Source organism: Mobula hypostoma, chromosome 18, assembly GCF_963921235.1.
Source record: "Mobula hypostoma chromosome 18, sMobHyp1.1, whole genome shotgun sequence".
Lineage (NCBI taxonomy): Eukaryota > Metazoa > Chordata > Chondrichthyes > Myliobatiformes > Myliobatidae > Mobula > Mobula hypostoma.
Genome location: NC_086114.1, coordinates 68,486,376 through 68,501,016, shown reverse-complemented (window position 1 = coordinate 68,501,016; position 14,641 = coordinate 68,486,376). Strand labels below are relative to the sequence as shown.

The 14,641-nt window shown below is 48.1% G+C and overlaps 1 protein-coding gene across 7 annotated transcripts in view; it reads left to right on the top strand.

Annotated features, from left to right (window-relative positions):
* LOC134358620 (neogenin-like) overlaps positions 1-14,641 on the top strand; it is a 316,976-nt gene that overhangs the window by 220,636 nt on the left and 81,699 nt on the right. For all 7 annotated transcript variants that reach the window (XM_063071071.1, XM_063071070.1, XM_063071068.1 and 4 more), the window contains exons 13-14: positions 4,110-4,251; positions 8,634-8,744. In XM_063071071.1, coding sequence (XP_062927141.1) covers positions 4,110-4,251; positions 8,634-8,744 — 253 coding nt within the window. The remainder of the gene's footprint in view (positions 1-4,109; positions 4,252-8,633; positions 8,745-14,641) is intronic.

Genomic DNA, 14,641 nt, shown 5'->3' with positions numbered 1-14,641 from the left:
GGTGTTGAACACACTGGAGAAGTCAAAAAACATGACCCTCACAGTGCTCGCTGGCTTGTCCAGGTGGGCGTAGACACGGTTCAGCAGGTAGACGATGGCATCCTCAACTCCTAGTCGGGGCTAGTAGGCGAACTGGAGGGGATCTAAGTGTGGCCTGACCATAGGCCGGAGCAGCTCCAGAACAAGTCTTTCCAGGGCCTTCATGATGTGGGAGGTCAATGCCACCGGTCTGGAGTCATTGAGGCCACTGGGGCGCGGCGTCTTCCACAGCACAGGAACCCTCTGGAGACTCAGGCTCAGATTGAAGACATGGCGAAGTACTCCACATAGCTGAGGGGCACAGGCTTTGAGCACCCTGGTACTGACACCTTCCGGTCCTGCAGCCTTGCTTGGGTTGAGACATTTCAGCTGTCTTCTCACCTCTCCACAGTTAGAAAATAGTCCACTTCCCTACACGATATTCCATCTGCCACTTCTTTGTGCACTCTCACATTTAAGTCCTTCTGCAGACTCCCTGTTTCCTTAACATTACTCGGTCCTCCACCTATCTTTGTATCATCTTCAAACAGCCATAAAGCTATCAATTTCTTCATCCAAATCATTGACATATAACATAAAAACAGGTGGCCCCAACAGTGACCCCGTGGCACACCACTAGTCACCGACAACCAATTAGAAAAGGACCCCTCTATTCCCTCTCTTTGCCCCCTACCAATCAGCCGGTGCTCTATCCATACCATGAGCTCTTGTCTTGTGAAGTAGCTTTATGTGTGGTGCCTTGTCAAAAGCTTTTGAAAATCCAAGTAAACAATATCCACCGACTCTCTTTTGTCTTTCCTGTCTGTTATTTCCTTAAAGAATTCCAACAGATATGTTGGGCAAGAACTCCCCTTAAGGAAACCATGTTGAATTTGGCCTATTTTGTCATGTGTCTCCAAGTACCCTGAAACCTCCTCCTTAATAATAGACTCCAACATTTTTAACCACTGAAGTCAGGCCTACTGGTCTACATTTTGCTTTCTTCTGTCTCCCTCTCTTCTTAAAGAGTATAGTGACATTTCCTATTTTCTATTTCTCCAGAACCATTCCAGAATCTAATAATTGTGGAAAGATATGTGGAATGCACTGCCAGCAGAGGTGGAGGAGGCAGATACAATGGGGTCTTTTAAGAGACTCTTAGATAGGTACATAGAGCTTAGAAAAATAGAGGGCTATGCAGTAGGGAAATTCTAGGCAGCTTTTAGAGTAGGTTACATGGTTGGCACAACATTGTGGGCTGAAGGGCCCTTAATGTGCTGCAGATTTTCTACGTTCTATGTTCTATCATACTAATGCCTCTACAGTCTTTCGGCTACCTCTTTCAGAACCCTGGGGTATAGTCCATCTAGTCCAGGTGACTTATCTACCTTCAGATATTTCAGCTTCCCAAGCACCTTCTGCTTAATAATAGCAACAGCACTCATTTCTGCCCCCCGATACTCTTGCATTTCTGGCATTCTGTTAGTATCTTCTACAGTGAAGACTGATGCAAAATACTTATTGAGTTCATCTGCCATTTCTTTGTTCCCATTACTACTTCTCCTGCGTCGTTTTCCAGTGGTTCATTATGTACTCTCATCTCTCTTTTTATATATCTGAAGAAGATTTCTGAATCTTCTTTTACATTTTAACTAACTTACGTTTGTACGTTAGTATTTCATCTTTTCTCGCTTTATAGCTTGTTTAGTTACCTTCCGTTGGCTTTTAAAAACTTCCCAATCCTCTACTTTCCCATTAATTTTAGCTCTATTATATGCTCTCACTTTTGCTTTTTTTGCTGTCTTTGATAACCCTTGTCAGCCGCAGTTGCCTCTTACTCCCTTTAGAATACTTTTTCATCTTTGGGTTGTATCTTTCCTGTGTCTTTCAGATTGCCCCCAGAAACTTTAGTTATTGCTGTTTTGCCATCATCCCTGCTAGTGTCCTCTTCCAATCAACTTTGGCCAGCTCCTCTCTTGTGCCTCTGTAATTCCCTTTATTCCATTGAAATACTGATACATCCGAGTTTAGCTTCTCTTTTTCAATCTGCAGGGTGAATTCTATCATATTATGATCAATGATTCTTTTACCTTAAGCTCCCAAATCAATCTGGGTTATTATGTAGCACCCAATGGAGAAGTGCCATCCTGTTATTGGGCTCAACTACAAGCTGCTTGAGAAAGCCACTTTATAGGCATTCTGAAAATTTCTTCTCTCGAGGAAGGTTGTACTCCTCCCTCACTTCCCTTCTGAGCCACAGAGACAGACATATTGCCAGAGGTCTAGTTGCTGTAGCTTACCCCGGTAGGTCATTCTCTCCCCCTCCCCTCACCAACAGTATCCAAAACCATATGCTTACTATTGAGGGTAACACCCACAGGGGTATTCTGCACTGGCTGCCTGTTTCCTCCTGCCAATCACCCAGGTACCTGCCACCTGCAGCCTAGGGGTGACTGCCTCCCTGTAAAACATAGAATCATAGAAAACCTGCAGCACAATACAGGCCCTTTGGCCCACAATGCCCAAACATGTACTTACTTTAGAAATTACCTGGATTACCCAATAGCCCTCTATTTTTCTAAGCTCCATGTACCTATCCAGGAGTCTCTTAAAAGGCCCTATCGTATCCACCTCCACCACCGTCGCCAGCCCTCACCACTCTGCGTAAAAAAAAATTTACCCCTGACATCCCCTCCTTCCAAACACCTTAAAACTGAGCTCTCTCGTGTTAGCCATTTCAGCCCTGGGAAAAAACTTCTGACTACCCGCATGATCGATGCCTCTCATCATCTTATATACCTCTGTCAGGACACCTGTCATCCTTCACTGCTCCAAGCAAAAAAAGGCCAAGCTCACTCAACCTATTCTCATAAGGCATGCTCCCCAATCCAGGCAACATCCTTGTAAATCTTCTCTGCACCCTTTCTATAGTTTCCACATCCTTCCTGTAGTGAGGTGACCAGAAGTGAGCACAGTACTCCAAGTGAGGTCTGACCAGGGTCCTGTATAGCTGTAACATTACCCCTTGGCTCTTAAACTCAATCCCATGCTTGATGAAGGCCAATGCACCGTATGCCTTCTTAACCACAGCGTCAACCTGCGCAGCAGCCTTGTGTGTCCTGTGGACTTGGACCCCAGGATCCCCCTAATGCTCCACACTGCCAAAAGTCTTACCATGAACACTATATTCTGTGATCATATTTGACCTACCAGAATGAACCACCTCACAGTTATCTGGGTTGAACTCCATCTGCTACTTCTCAGCCCAGTTTTGCATCCTATTAATGTCCACTGTAACCTCTGACAGCCCTCCACACTATCCACACCACCCCCAATCTTTGTGTGTCATCAAACTTACTAACCCATCCCTCCACTTCCTTATCCAGGTCATTTATAAAAATCACGAAGAGAAGGAGTCCCAGAACAGATCCCTGATCCCATGCAGAATATGACCCATCTACAACCACTCTTTGCCTTCTGTGAGCAAGCCAATTCTGTAGCTCCTATCTATCACCTCCTCATTTTTCCGTATAAGCCAATGGTCATTGAGCCTCTGCTCCAGTTCCTTGACATTTTCTCTAAGGAGCAGCAACTCGGTGCACATTGTGCAGAGGGAGTTACCAGGGAGACAGGAGGTCTACCATTAACTCTGGACCCATTCTCAGTGCACTAGCTATGTACGCAGAGAAAAAAAATTTACTTAGAACCTCTGCCTGTACTCACCTAAGCCTGTTGAGCCAAAGCCTGACTATTCTAACACTGTCCACTCACACAATGGCCGCTCTGCTTACACCTTGCTTTTTATTGGTCCCTGCTGAGTGCTTAATAGATTGTTATGACTGCAGTCTTCTGAAAAGTCCTGAAAGCTCTTTTCAAACCACATCACCAGCAAACAGCCTGTCACAATGATTGCAGTCCACCAGGATGGTGGTGTTGTAATGGGGTAGGCATTGTGATTGCCCATCCTGGGGGTTGGGAAGGTTTGTGATTCCCCAATATGAGGGTGGGGATTGGGGTTTATGGGTCACCCGATGTGTGGTAGTTGCATTACTTGTCTTTCTGATGTTATCTCCACCCTTCCTTTTTGCCAGAGCATCGTTGTGCACTGGCAGCCCCCTCCTCCAGGGACACACAACGGGGTGATCACTGGTTACAACATTCGGTACAAAAAGGCAGGTCGCCGTGGGGAGACCGATTCTACTGGTGGGAATCAGCTTTCTCAGGTCATCGATGGTGAGTCAGTCTTGTGTATGGAACATGACTCTGTTATAATTTTCTTTTTAGATCCGATTTGCATTATGTCCCAGAGAATGGGGCAGAAATGTGTTCCCCTGAGCAGACAAGGCATTCTGTACTGCAGTCTGCTCTCCCCTCGACAGTGATAACATGCTGCAGTAATGGTCAGTGTCCAGGCCTTGTGCGGTTTTCCCGTTCCTCTTCATGGACTGTGCATTTTCCAAGCTGATCTGGTCCTTGTCACTTCATCCCAAGCAACTACATAACAGAAGATTTTGATCTAGGTGCTGTCCTTGCAGATGTACACGGAGACATGCAGCAACTGCTGTTGCATCTTCACCTGGGTGAAAGGTGTACTTTAGTCTTCTAGTGTAGGGAGATGGCAGCTGACACAGCTGAAGGTGCAGTCATTTTATTATCGAAGTATGTATATGTCACCATATCCTACCCTGAGGTACATTTTTCTGCAGATATTTACAGGAAGGTAAAGAAATAACTATAGAATTTATGAAAATCTCTGCATAAATAAGCGAACAGCCAATGTGCAAAAGACAAATTAAGAAAATAAGAAGTAAATAATATTGAGGACACAAGTCCTTGAAAATGAGTCTATAGGTTGTGGTGATTAAAGTTTATCCACGCTGCTTCAGGCGCATGATGGATAATAAAGGGTAATGACTCTTCCTGATCCAGGTGGTGTGGGACCTAAAGCCCCTGTACCTCCTGCCTGATGGTAGTAGTGAGAAGAGAGCATGGCCTAGTATGGTGGGAGCCCTTAATGATGGATGTTGCTATCTTGTGACAGACTTCTGTGTAAATGTATTCAGTGGGGCGGGGGGAGGGCTTTTCTGTGTAGGACTGGGCTATATCCACCATTTTCTGTAGGCTTTTCTGTTCCTGGGATTTAGTGTTTCCATACCAGGCCACGTTGCAGCCAGTTAGGATACACTCCACTGAACATCTATAGTTTTAGATGACATACTGAATCTACACAAATTTCTAAGAAAGTAGAAATGCAGTTGTGCATGGTGTTGTGCAATCCATGCCAAGGGTCACTGAAGCTCGGTGTGGCCACCACAGATGCTGTATGGGGAAGAACCACAGTCCAAGGCCCTGTTGCCACTGGATACTGAGACTTGGCCTTTCAGGTGCTTCATGGTGCAAAGTTTAAGGTGGAATTGGGAGCAGTGTTGACACTTTGTGAGAAAATGAATTGGACTAATACAGTGGATCTGAATAGCACACACAAAATGCTGGAGCAACTCAGCAGGTCAGGCAGTCGATGTTTCGGGCCAAGAACTTTCAGCAGGACTGGAGAAATAAGGATCAGCAGTAGATATAAAAGATGGGGGGGGGGGAGAGAAACACAAGGCGACAGATGAAACTGGAAGGGGAGGGGTGAAGTACATAGATGGGAAGTTGATTGGTGTAAGAGATACAGGGCTGGAGAAGGGGGAGTCCGATAGGAGTGAACAGAAGGCCAAGGAAGAAAGAAAAGGGGGCAAGGAGCACTAGAGGGAAGTGATAGGCAGGCAAGGAGATAAGGTGAGAGAGGGGAAGAGTGGATGGGGAATGGTGAAGGAGAGGGGCAGGGGGCCATTACCGGAAGTGCTAGAAGTTGAGGTTCAAGCCATCAGGCTGGAGGCTACCCAGGCGGAAGAGAAGGTGTTATTCCTCCAACCTGAGTGTGGCCTCATTGAGACAGTAGAGGAGCCCATGGATTGACATATTGGAACGGGAATTGGAAGTGGATATAAAATGGGTGGCCATTGGGAGATCACGCTTCTTCTGGTGGGTGGGGCTTAGGTGCTCAGAGAAGCAGTCTCCCAATGTACATTGGGTCTGATTGATAGACAGGAGGCCACACCGGGAGCATCGGATATAGTAGATAACCCCAACAGACTCACAGGTGCAGTGTCGCCTCGCCTGGAAGGACTGTTTGGGGTCCTGAACGGTGGTGAGGGAGAAGGTCTATGGGCAGGTGTATCACTTGTTCTGCTTGCAATGCTAAGTGCCAGGAGAGAGATCATTGGGGAGGGACGAATGGACAAGAGAGTCGCATAGGAATCATTCCCTGTAGAAAGCAGAAAGTTGTGGGGGAGGGAAAGATGTGCTTGGTTGTGGGATCCTGTTGGAGATGGAGGAAGTTACAGAGAGTTATGTGCTGGACATGGAGGCTGGTGGAGTGGTAGGTGAGAACAAGAGGAACCCTATCCCTGGTGGGGTGGTTGGAGGATGGGTGAGAACAAATGTGCATGTGGTTGAGGGCAGCGTTGATGGTGGAGGAAGGGAAGCCCCTTTCTTTGAAAAAGAAGGATATCTCAGTTCCAGAATGAAAAGCCTCATCCTGAGAGCGGATGCAGCGCAGATGGAGGAATTGGGAGAAGTGGATGGTGTTTTTATAAGTAACAGAGTGGGAGGGGGTATAGTCCAGGTTGCTGTGAGGGTCAGTGGATAAGCTGTCTCCAGAGATAGCGGCAGTGAGATTGAGAAAGGGGAGGGAGGTGTCAGAAATGGACCAGGTAAATTTGTGGGCAGAGTGGAAGTTGGAGGCAAAGTTGGTGGTGCAGGAAGCAGCACCAATACAGTCGTCAATGTAGCGTAAGTAAAGTGGGGGATGGACACCTGTGTAGGCTTGGAACATAGACTGTTCTACGTAGATTCTAGTTCTTTGGGCCATTCGGGGTAGCCGCTTATTTGGGGCAACTCTTAAAGAACAAAAACTAAGCGAGAAAATTGCTGAGAATCCCTCGTTTAGTTGGCACACTTTGCCACTTAATTGGGCAGGAGATTATTGCTGAACTAGCATCAGTCATGCACCAGTGTGTAGCCATTACACATTACATCATGCTTAAAATGAGCTGTTTTTAAATATTGTCACTTGTGTTCAAAAAGTAATAATTTTTGTCACTGATAGTTGGTGAGAAATAAGCAGTAAGACAATTCAGAGTTGTTTTGCTCACTGCAGTTTCAAGCATTCAGGCTTGGAGATGCCAGAAAAGGTTGGAAGTGAAAATGCAACGATTTCACTACTTCAACAATTTAGGAACTATGAGGAATTTGAAGGTATCGACAATCATCTTGAATGTTACAATGAAAATGAAGATTTGGAGGTCGCAGTCATTGATAGCATTGTATGAAGGTGGTCCATTATCTGTACCAGGTGTCTGCTAATTTTGTTCATTGTCTGCACTGGATGACTTCATTGATAACTTGCAGTTTTATAGTACTGTAGTACTTTTGGTAGTATTCTAATTTGCGCCGTATTTCATTTAAATACATAATTTGTTACTCAGTTTGTCTTTTTTTTAAAAACCTTTCTAATTATTTCCATGCAATTCCAGCTAATTGGGGCAGCAGAGTAATTAGTTTCGATGTGTCCCAATTAACCAGAATCCACTGTAGTACAATAGAGAAAGACATCTCGCTATTGTACTTACCGAATATATTTTGAATGAGGTATATTTTTAAAACAAAAATTTGGGAAGTGTTGAATCAGACTTGACCGTTTTGTGTTGGGTAGTGAGGGTTATTCAGGGGGATGAATAAATAGAATGGCTCCTGACAGTTCTGTAGCTCAGCGAGGGCCTCCAGTGGTGGTACATGGAGCTACAGCTCTTGAAGTCAGGAAGGGGTAGGACCAGCATGGAAACAGGCCTTTCAGCCCAGCTTGACCACGCTGACCACAGCATCCTCCCTGTTAGTCCCAATTGCACACACTCTTTCCATAATGCTGCAGGCTGTTCCCCTCCATGTACCTATCGAAAAGCTTCTTAAATGTTATATCCTTCTCAACCACTCCCTCTGACAGCTCATTCTAGGTACTCACTACCCCCTGAAATATTAAATATTAGCTTTATTTGTGACAAGTACATGGAAACATACAGTGAAATGTGTAGTTTGCATCGATAACCAACACAGTCTAAGGATGTGCTGGGGCAGCCCACAAGTGCCACCATGCTTCTGGTGATAACATAGCATGCCCTCAACTTACTAACCCTAACCCATACGTCTTTGGAATGTGAAAAGAAGCTGGAGCAGCTGGGGGAAAAGGAGTTAAGGGATGGATATACAAAGCCCATACACCGTTATATTATGACCCATGATTTTCATTTTCTCTATTCAGTCTCAGCCATTCCAGTCAATCTACAGTGAGCATGAAATGTGACCAGCACAGTAAGGCTGAGAACCAAAGGACCCAAGTCCTCCCGAGTTTTAAACCACGCTGCAGGAAAACACTTGTGTTTTCAGAAATGTCCTCTCATGCTGATATGTGCAGTGGTCCTCTGCTGCCTGCATCTGGGACCGTGGGAGAAGGGAGCTGATGGGTTACTGTGAGATCTTTGGTGTACGCTGTTTCATTCTCCCTCATGTTCCAGGGTTGGAGAGAAACACCGAATACAGTTTCAGAGTTTCTGCAATCACAGTCAATGGGACTGGACCTTCCTCGGACTGGGTATCTGCCGAAACCTTTGAAAGTGACCTGGATGGTAAGGAACAGTCAATCCCTCTGTCTCAAGTAATCATAATGTATCTACGCTTTGTACAACTTCCAATATTTAAGCTATTAACCATTAAGCTTAACTCTGTGAAAAAGTGGAACGCTGCCATGTCAGGCACTCAGACAAAGCACAATATGGGTTAGGCACAGACCGAAGCTCCCTATGTATGGGTTAGGCACAGAGTGAAGCTCCCTATGTGTGGGTTAGGCACGGAGTGAAGCTCCCTATGTGTGGGTTAGGCACGGAATGAAGCTCCCTATGTGTGGGTTAGGCACGGAGTGAAGCTCCCTATGTGTGGGTTAGGCACGGAGTGAAGCTCCCTATGTGTGGGTTAGGCACGGAGTGAAGCTCCCTATGTGTGGGTTAGGCACGGAGTGAAGCTCCCTATGTATGGGTTAGGCACAGTGAAGCTCCCTACGGTGCAGGTTAGACAGAGTGAAGCTCCCTACGATGTAGGTTAGACACAGAGTGAAGCTCCCTACGATGTAGGTTAGACAGAGTGAAGCTCCCTACGATGTAGGTTAGACACAGAGTGAAGCTCCCTACGATGTAGGTTAGACACGGAGTGAAGCTCCCTACGATGTAGGTTAGACAGAGTGAAGCTCCCTACGATGTAGGTTAGACACAGAGTGAAGCTCCCTATGATGTAGGTTAGACACAGAGTGAAGCTCCCTACGATGTAGGTTAGACACGGAGTGAAGCTCCCTGCGATGTAGGTTAGACACAGAGTGAAGCTCCCTATGATGTAGGTTCGACACGGAGTGAAGCTCCCTGCGATGTAGGTTCGACACGGACTGAAGCTCCCTGCAATGTAGGTTCGACACGGAGTGAAGCTCCCTGCGATGTAGGTTCGACACGGAGTGAAGTTCCCTGCGATGTAGGTTCGACACGGAGTGAAGCTCCCTGCGATGTAGGTTCGACACGGAGTGAAGCTCCCTGCGATGTAGGTTCGACACGGAGTGAAGCTCCCTGCGATGTAGGTTCGACACGGACTGAAGCTCCCTGCGATGTAGGTTCGACACGGAGTGAAGCTCCCTACGGTGTGGGTTAGGCACAGTGAAGCTCCCTACGGTGTAGGTTCGACACAGAGTGAAGCTCCCTACGATGTAGGTTAGACACGGAGTGAAGCTCCCTACGATGTAGGTTAGACACGGAGTGAAGCTCCCTGCGAGGTAGGTTCGACACGGAGTGAAGCTCCCTGCGAGGTAGGTTCGACACGGAGTGAAGCTCCCTGCGCGGTAGGTTCGACACGGAGTGAAGCTCCCTGCGAGGTAGGTTCGACACGGAGTGAAGCTCCCTGCGGTGTAGGTTCGACACGGAGTGAAGCTCCCTGCGAGGTAGGTTCGACACGGAGTGAAGCTCCCTGCGGTGTAGGTTCGACACGGAGTGAAGCTCCCTGTGGTGTAGGTTCGACACGGAGTGAAGCTCCCTGCGATGTAGGTTCGACACGGAGTGAAGCTCCCTGCGGTGTAGGTTCGACACGGAGTGAAGCTCCCTGCGGTGTAGGTTTGACACGGAGTGAAGCTCCCTGCGAGGTAGGTTCGACACGGAGTGAAGCTCCCTGCGAGGTAGGTTAGACACGGAGTGAAGCTCCCTGCGGTGTAGGTTAGACACGGAGTGAAGCTCCCTACGGTGTAGGTTAGACACGGAGTGAAGCTCCCTACGATGTAGGTTAGACACGGAGTGAAGCTCCCTACGATGTAGGTTAGACACGGAGTGAAGCTCCCTACGGTGTAGGTTAGAGACGGAGTGAAGCTCCCTACGGTGTAGGTTAGAGACGGAGTGAAGCTCCCTGCGATGTAGGTTCGACACGGAGTGAAGCTCCCTACGATGTAGGTTAGACACGGAGTGGAGCTCCCTACGATGTAGGTTAGACACAGAGTGAAGCTCTCTACGGTGTAGGTTAGACACGGAGTGAACTCTATAACATGGGTTAGGTGCAGGGTGAAGCTCCCTACGGTGTAGGTTTAGACACGGAGTGAACTCTATAACATGGGTTAGGTGCAGGGTGAAGCTCCCTACGGTGTAGGTTTAGACACGGAGTGAACTCTATAACATGGGTTAGGTGCAGGGTGAAGCTCCCTACGACGTAGGTTAGACACGGAGTGAACTCTATAACATGGGTTAGGTGCAGGGTGAAGCTCCCTACGATGTAGGTTAGACACGGAGTGAACTCTATAACATGGGTTAGGTGCAGGGTGAAGCTCCCTACGATGTAGGTTAGACACGGAGTGAACTCTATAACATGAGTTAGGTGCAGGGTGAAGCTCCCTACACGATAACATGGGTTAGGTGCAGGGTGAAGCTCCCTACGGTGTAGGTTAGACACGGAGTGAAGCTCCCTACGATGTAGGTTAGACACGGAGTGAAGCTCCCTACGGTGTAGGTTAGACACGGAGTGAAGCTCCCTACGGTGTAGGTTAGACACGGAGTGAAGCTCCCTACGATGTAGGTTAGAGACGGAGTGAAGCTCCCTGCGATGTAGGTTCGACACGGAGTGAAGCTCCCTACGATGTAGGTTAGACACGGAGTGGAGCTCCCTACGATGTAGGTTAGACACAGAGTGAAGCTCTCTACGGTGTAGGTTAGACACGGAGTGGAGCTCCCTACGATGTAGGTTAGACACAGGGTGAAGCTCTCTACGGTGTAGGTTAGACACGGAGTGAACTCTATAACATGGGTTAGGTGCAGGGTGAAGCTCCCTACGGTGTAGGTTTAGACACGGAGTGAACTCTATAACATGGGTTAGGTGAAGGGTGAAGCTCCCTACGATGTAGGTTAGACACGGAGTGAACTCTATAACATGGGTTAGGTGCAGGGTGAAGCTCCCTACGATGTAGGTTAGACACGGAGTGAACTCTATAACATGGGTTAGGTGCAGGGTGAAGCTCCCTACGGTGTAGGTTAGACACGGAGTGAAGCTCCCTACGATGTAGGTTAGACACAGAGTGAAGCTCCCTACGGTGTAGGTTAGACACGGAGTGAAGCTCCCTACGGTGTAGGTTAGACACGGAGTGAAGCTCCCTACGATGTAGGTTAGACACGGAGTGAAGCTCCCTACGGTGTAGGTTAGACACGGAGTGAAGCTCCCTACGATGTAGGTTAGACACGGAGTGAAGCTCCCTACGGTGTAGGTTAGACACGGAGTGAAGCTCCCTACGGTGTAGGTTAGACACGGAGTGAACTCTATAACATGGGTTAGGTACAGGGTGAAGCTCCCTACGGTGTAGGTTTAGACACGGAGTGAACTCTATAACATGGGTTAGGTGCAGGGTGAAGCTCCCTACGGTGTAGGTTTAGACACGGAGTGAACTCTATAACATGGGTTAGGTGCAGGGTGAAGCTCCCTACGACGTAGGTTAGACACGGAGTGAACTCTATAACATGGGTTAGGTGAAGGGTGAAGCTCCCTACGATGTAGGTTAGACACGGAGTGAACTCTATAACATGGGTTAGGTGCAGGGTGAAGCTCCCTACGATGTAGGTTAGACACGGAGTGAACTCTATAACATGGGTTAGGTGCAGGGTGAAGCTCCCTACACTATAACATGGGTTTGGTGCAGGGTGAAGCTCCCTACGGTGTAGGTTAGACACGGAGTGAAGCTCCCTACGATGTAGGTTAGACACGGAGTGAAGCTCCCTACGGTGTAGGTTAGACACGGAGTGAAGCTCCCTACGGTGTAGGTTAGACACGGAGTGAAGCTCCCTACGATGTAGGTTAGAGACGGAGTGAAGCTCCCTGCGATGTAGGTTCGACACGGAGTGAAGCTCCCTACGTTGTAGGTTAGACACGGAGTGGAGCTCCCTACGATGTAGGTTAGACACAGAGTGAAGCTCTCTACGGTGTAGGTTAGACACGGAGTGGAGCTCCCTACGATGTAGGTTAGACACAGAGTGAAGCTCTCTACGGTGTAGGTTAGACACGGAGTGAACTCTATAACATGGGTTAGGTGCAGGGTGAAGCTCCCTACGGTGTAGGTTTAGACACGGAGTGAACTCTATAACATGGGTTAGGTGCAGGGTGAAGCTCCCTACGGTGTAGGTTTAGACACGGAGTGAACTCTATAACATGGGTTAGGTGCAGGGTGAAGCTCCCTACGACGTAGGTTAGACACGGAGTGAACTCTATAACATGGGTTAGGTGAAGGGTGAAGCTCCCTACGATGTAGGTTAGACACGGAGTGAACTCTATAACATGGGTTAGGTGCAGGGTGAAGCTCCCTACGATGTAGGTTAGACACGGAGTGAACTCTATAACATGGGTTAGGTGCAGGGTGAAGCTCCCTACACTATAACATGGGTTAGGTGCAGGGTGAAGCTCCCTACGATGTAGGTTAGACACAGAGTGAAGCTCCCTACGGTGTAGGTTAGACACGGAGTGAAGCTCCCTACGATGCAGGTTAGACACAGAGTGAAGCTCCCTACGATGTAGGTTAGACACGGAGTGAAGCTCCCTACGATGTAGGTTAGACACGGAGTGAAGCTCCCTACGGTGTAGGTTAGACACGGAGTGAAGCTCCCTACGATGTAGGTTAGACACGGAGTGAAGCTCCCTACGGTGTAGGTTAGACACGGAGTGAAGCTCCCTACGATGTAGGTTAGACACGGAGTGAAGCTCCCTACGATGTAGGTTAGACACGGAGTGAAGCTCCCTACGATGTAGGTTAGACACGGAGTGAAGCTCCCTACGGTGTAGGTTAGAGACGGAGTGAAGCTCCCTACGATGTAGGTTAGACACGGAGTGAAGCTCCCTGCGGTGTAGGTTAGAGACGAAGTGAAGCTCCCTACGATGTAGGTTAGACACGGAGTGAAGCTCCCTACGGTGTAGGTTAGACACGGAGTGAACTCTATAACATGGGTTAGGTGCAGGGTGAAGCTCCCTACGGTGTAGGTTTAGACTCGGAGTGAACTCTATAACATGGGTTAGGTGCAGGGTGAAGCTCCCTACGACGTAGGTTAGACACGGAGTGAACTCTATAACATGGGTTAGGTGAAGGGTGAAGCTCCCTACGATGTAGGTTAGACACGGAGTGAACTCTATAACATGGGTTAGGTGCAGGGTGAAGCTCCCTACGATGTAGGTTAGACACGGAGTGAACTCTATAACATGGGTTAGGTGCAGGGTGAAGCTCCCTACACTATAACATGGGTTAGGTGCAGGGTGAAGCTCCCTACGGTGTAGGTTAGACACGGAGTGAAGCTCCCTACGATGTAGGTTAGACACGGAGTGAAGCTCCCTACGGTGTAGGTTAGACACGGAGTGAAGCTCCCTACGATGTAGGTTAGAGACGGAGTGAAGCTCCCTGCGATGTAGGTTCGACACGGAGTGAAGCTCCCTACGATGTAGGTTAGACACGGAGTGGAGCTCCCTACGATGTAGGTTAGACACAGAGTGAAGCTCTCTACGGTGTAGGTTAGACACGGAGTGGAGCTCCCTACGATGTAGGTTAGACACAGAGTGAAGCTCTCTACGGTGTAGGTTAGACACGGAGTGAACTCTATAACATGGGTTAGGTGCAGGGTGAAGCTCCCTACGGTGTAGGTTTAGACACGGAGTGAACTCTATAACATGGGTTAGGTGCAGGGTGAAGCTCCCTACGGTGTAGGTTTAGACACGGAGTGAACTCTATAACATGGGTTAGGTGCAGGGTGAAGCTCCCTACGACGTAGGTTAGACACGGAGTGAACTCTATAACATGGGTTAGGTGAAGGGTGAAGCTCCCTACGATGTAGGTTAGACACGGAGTGAACTCTATAACATGGGTTAGGTGCAGGGTGAAGCTCCCTACACTATAACATGGGTTAGGTGCAGGGTGAAGCTCCCTACGATGTAGGTTAGACACAGAGTGAAGCTCCCTACGGTGTAGGTTAGACACGGAGTGAAC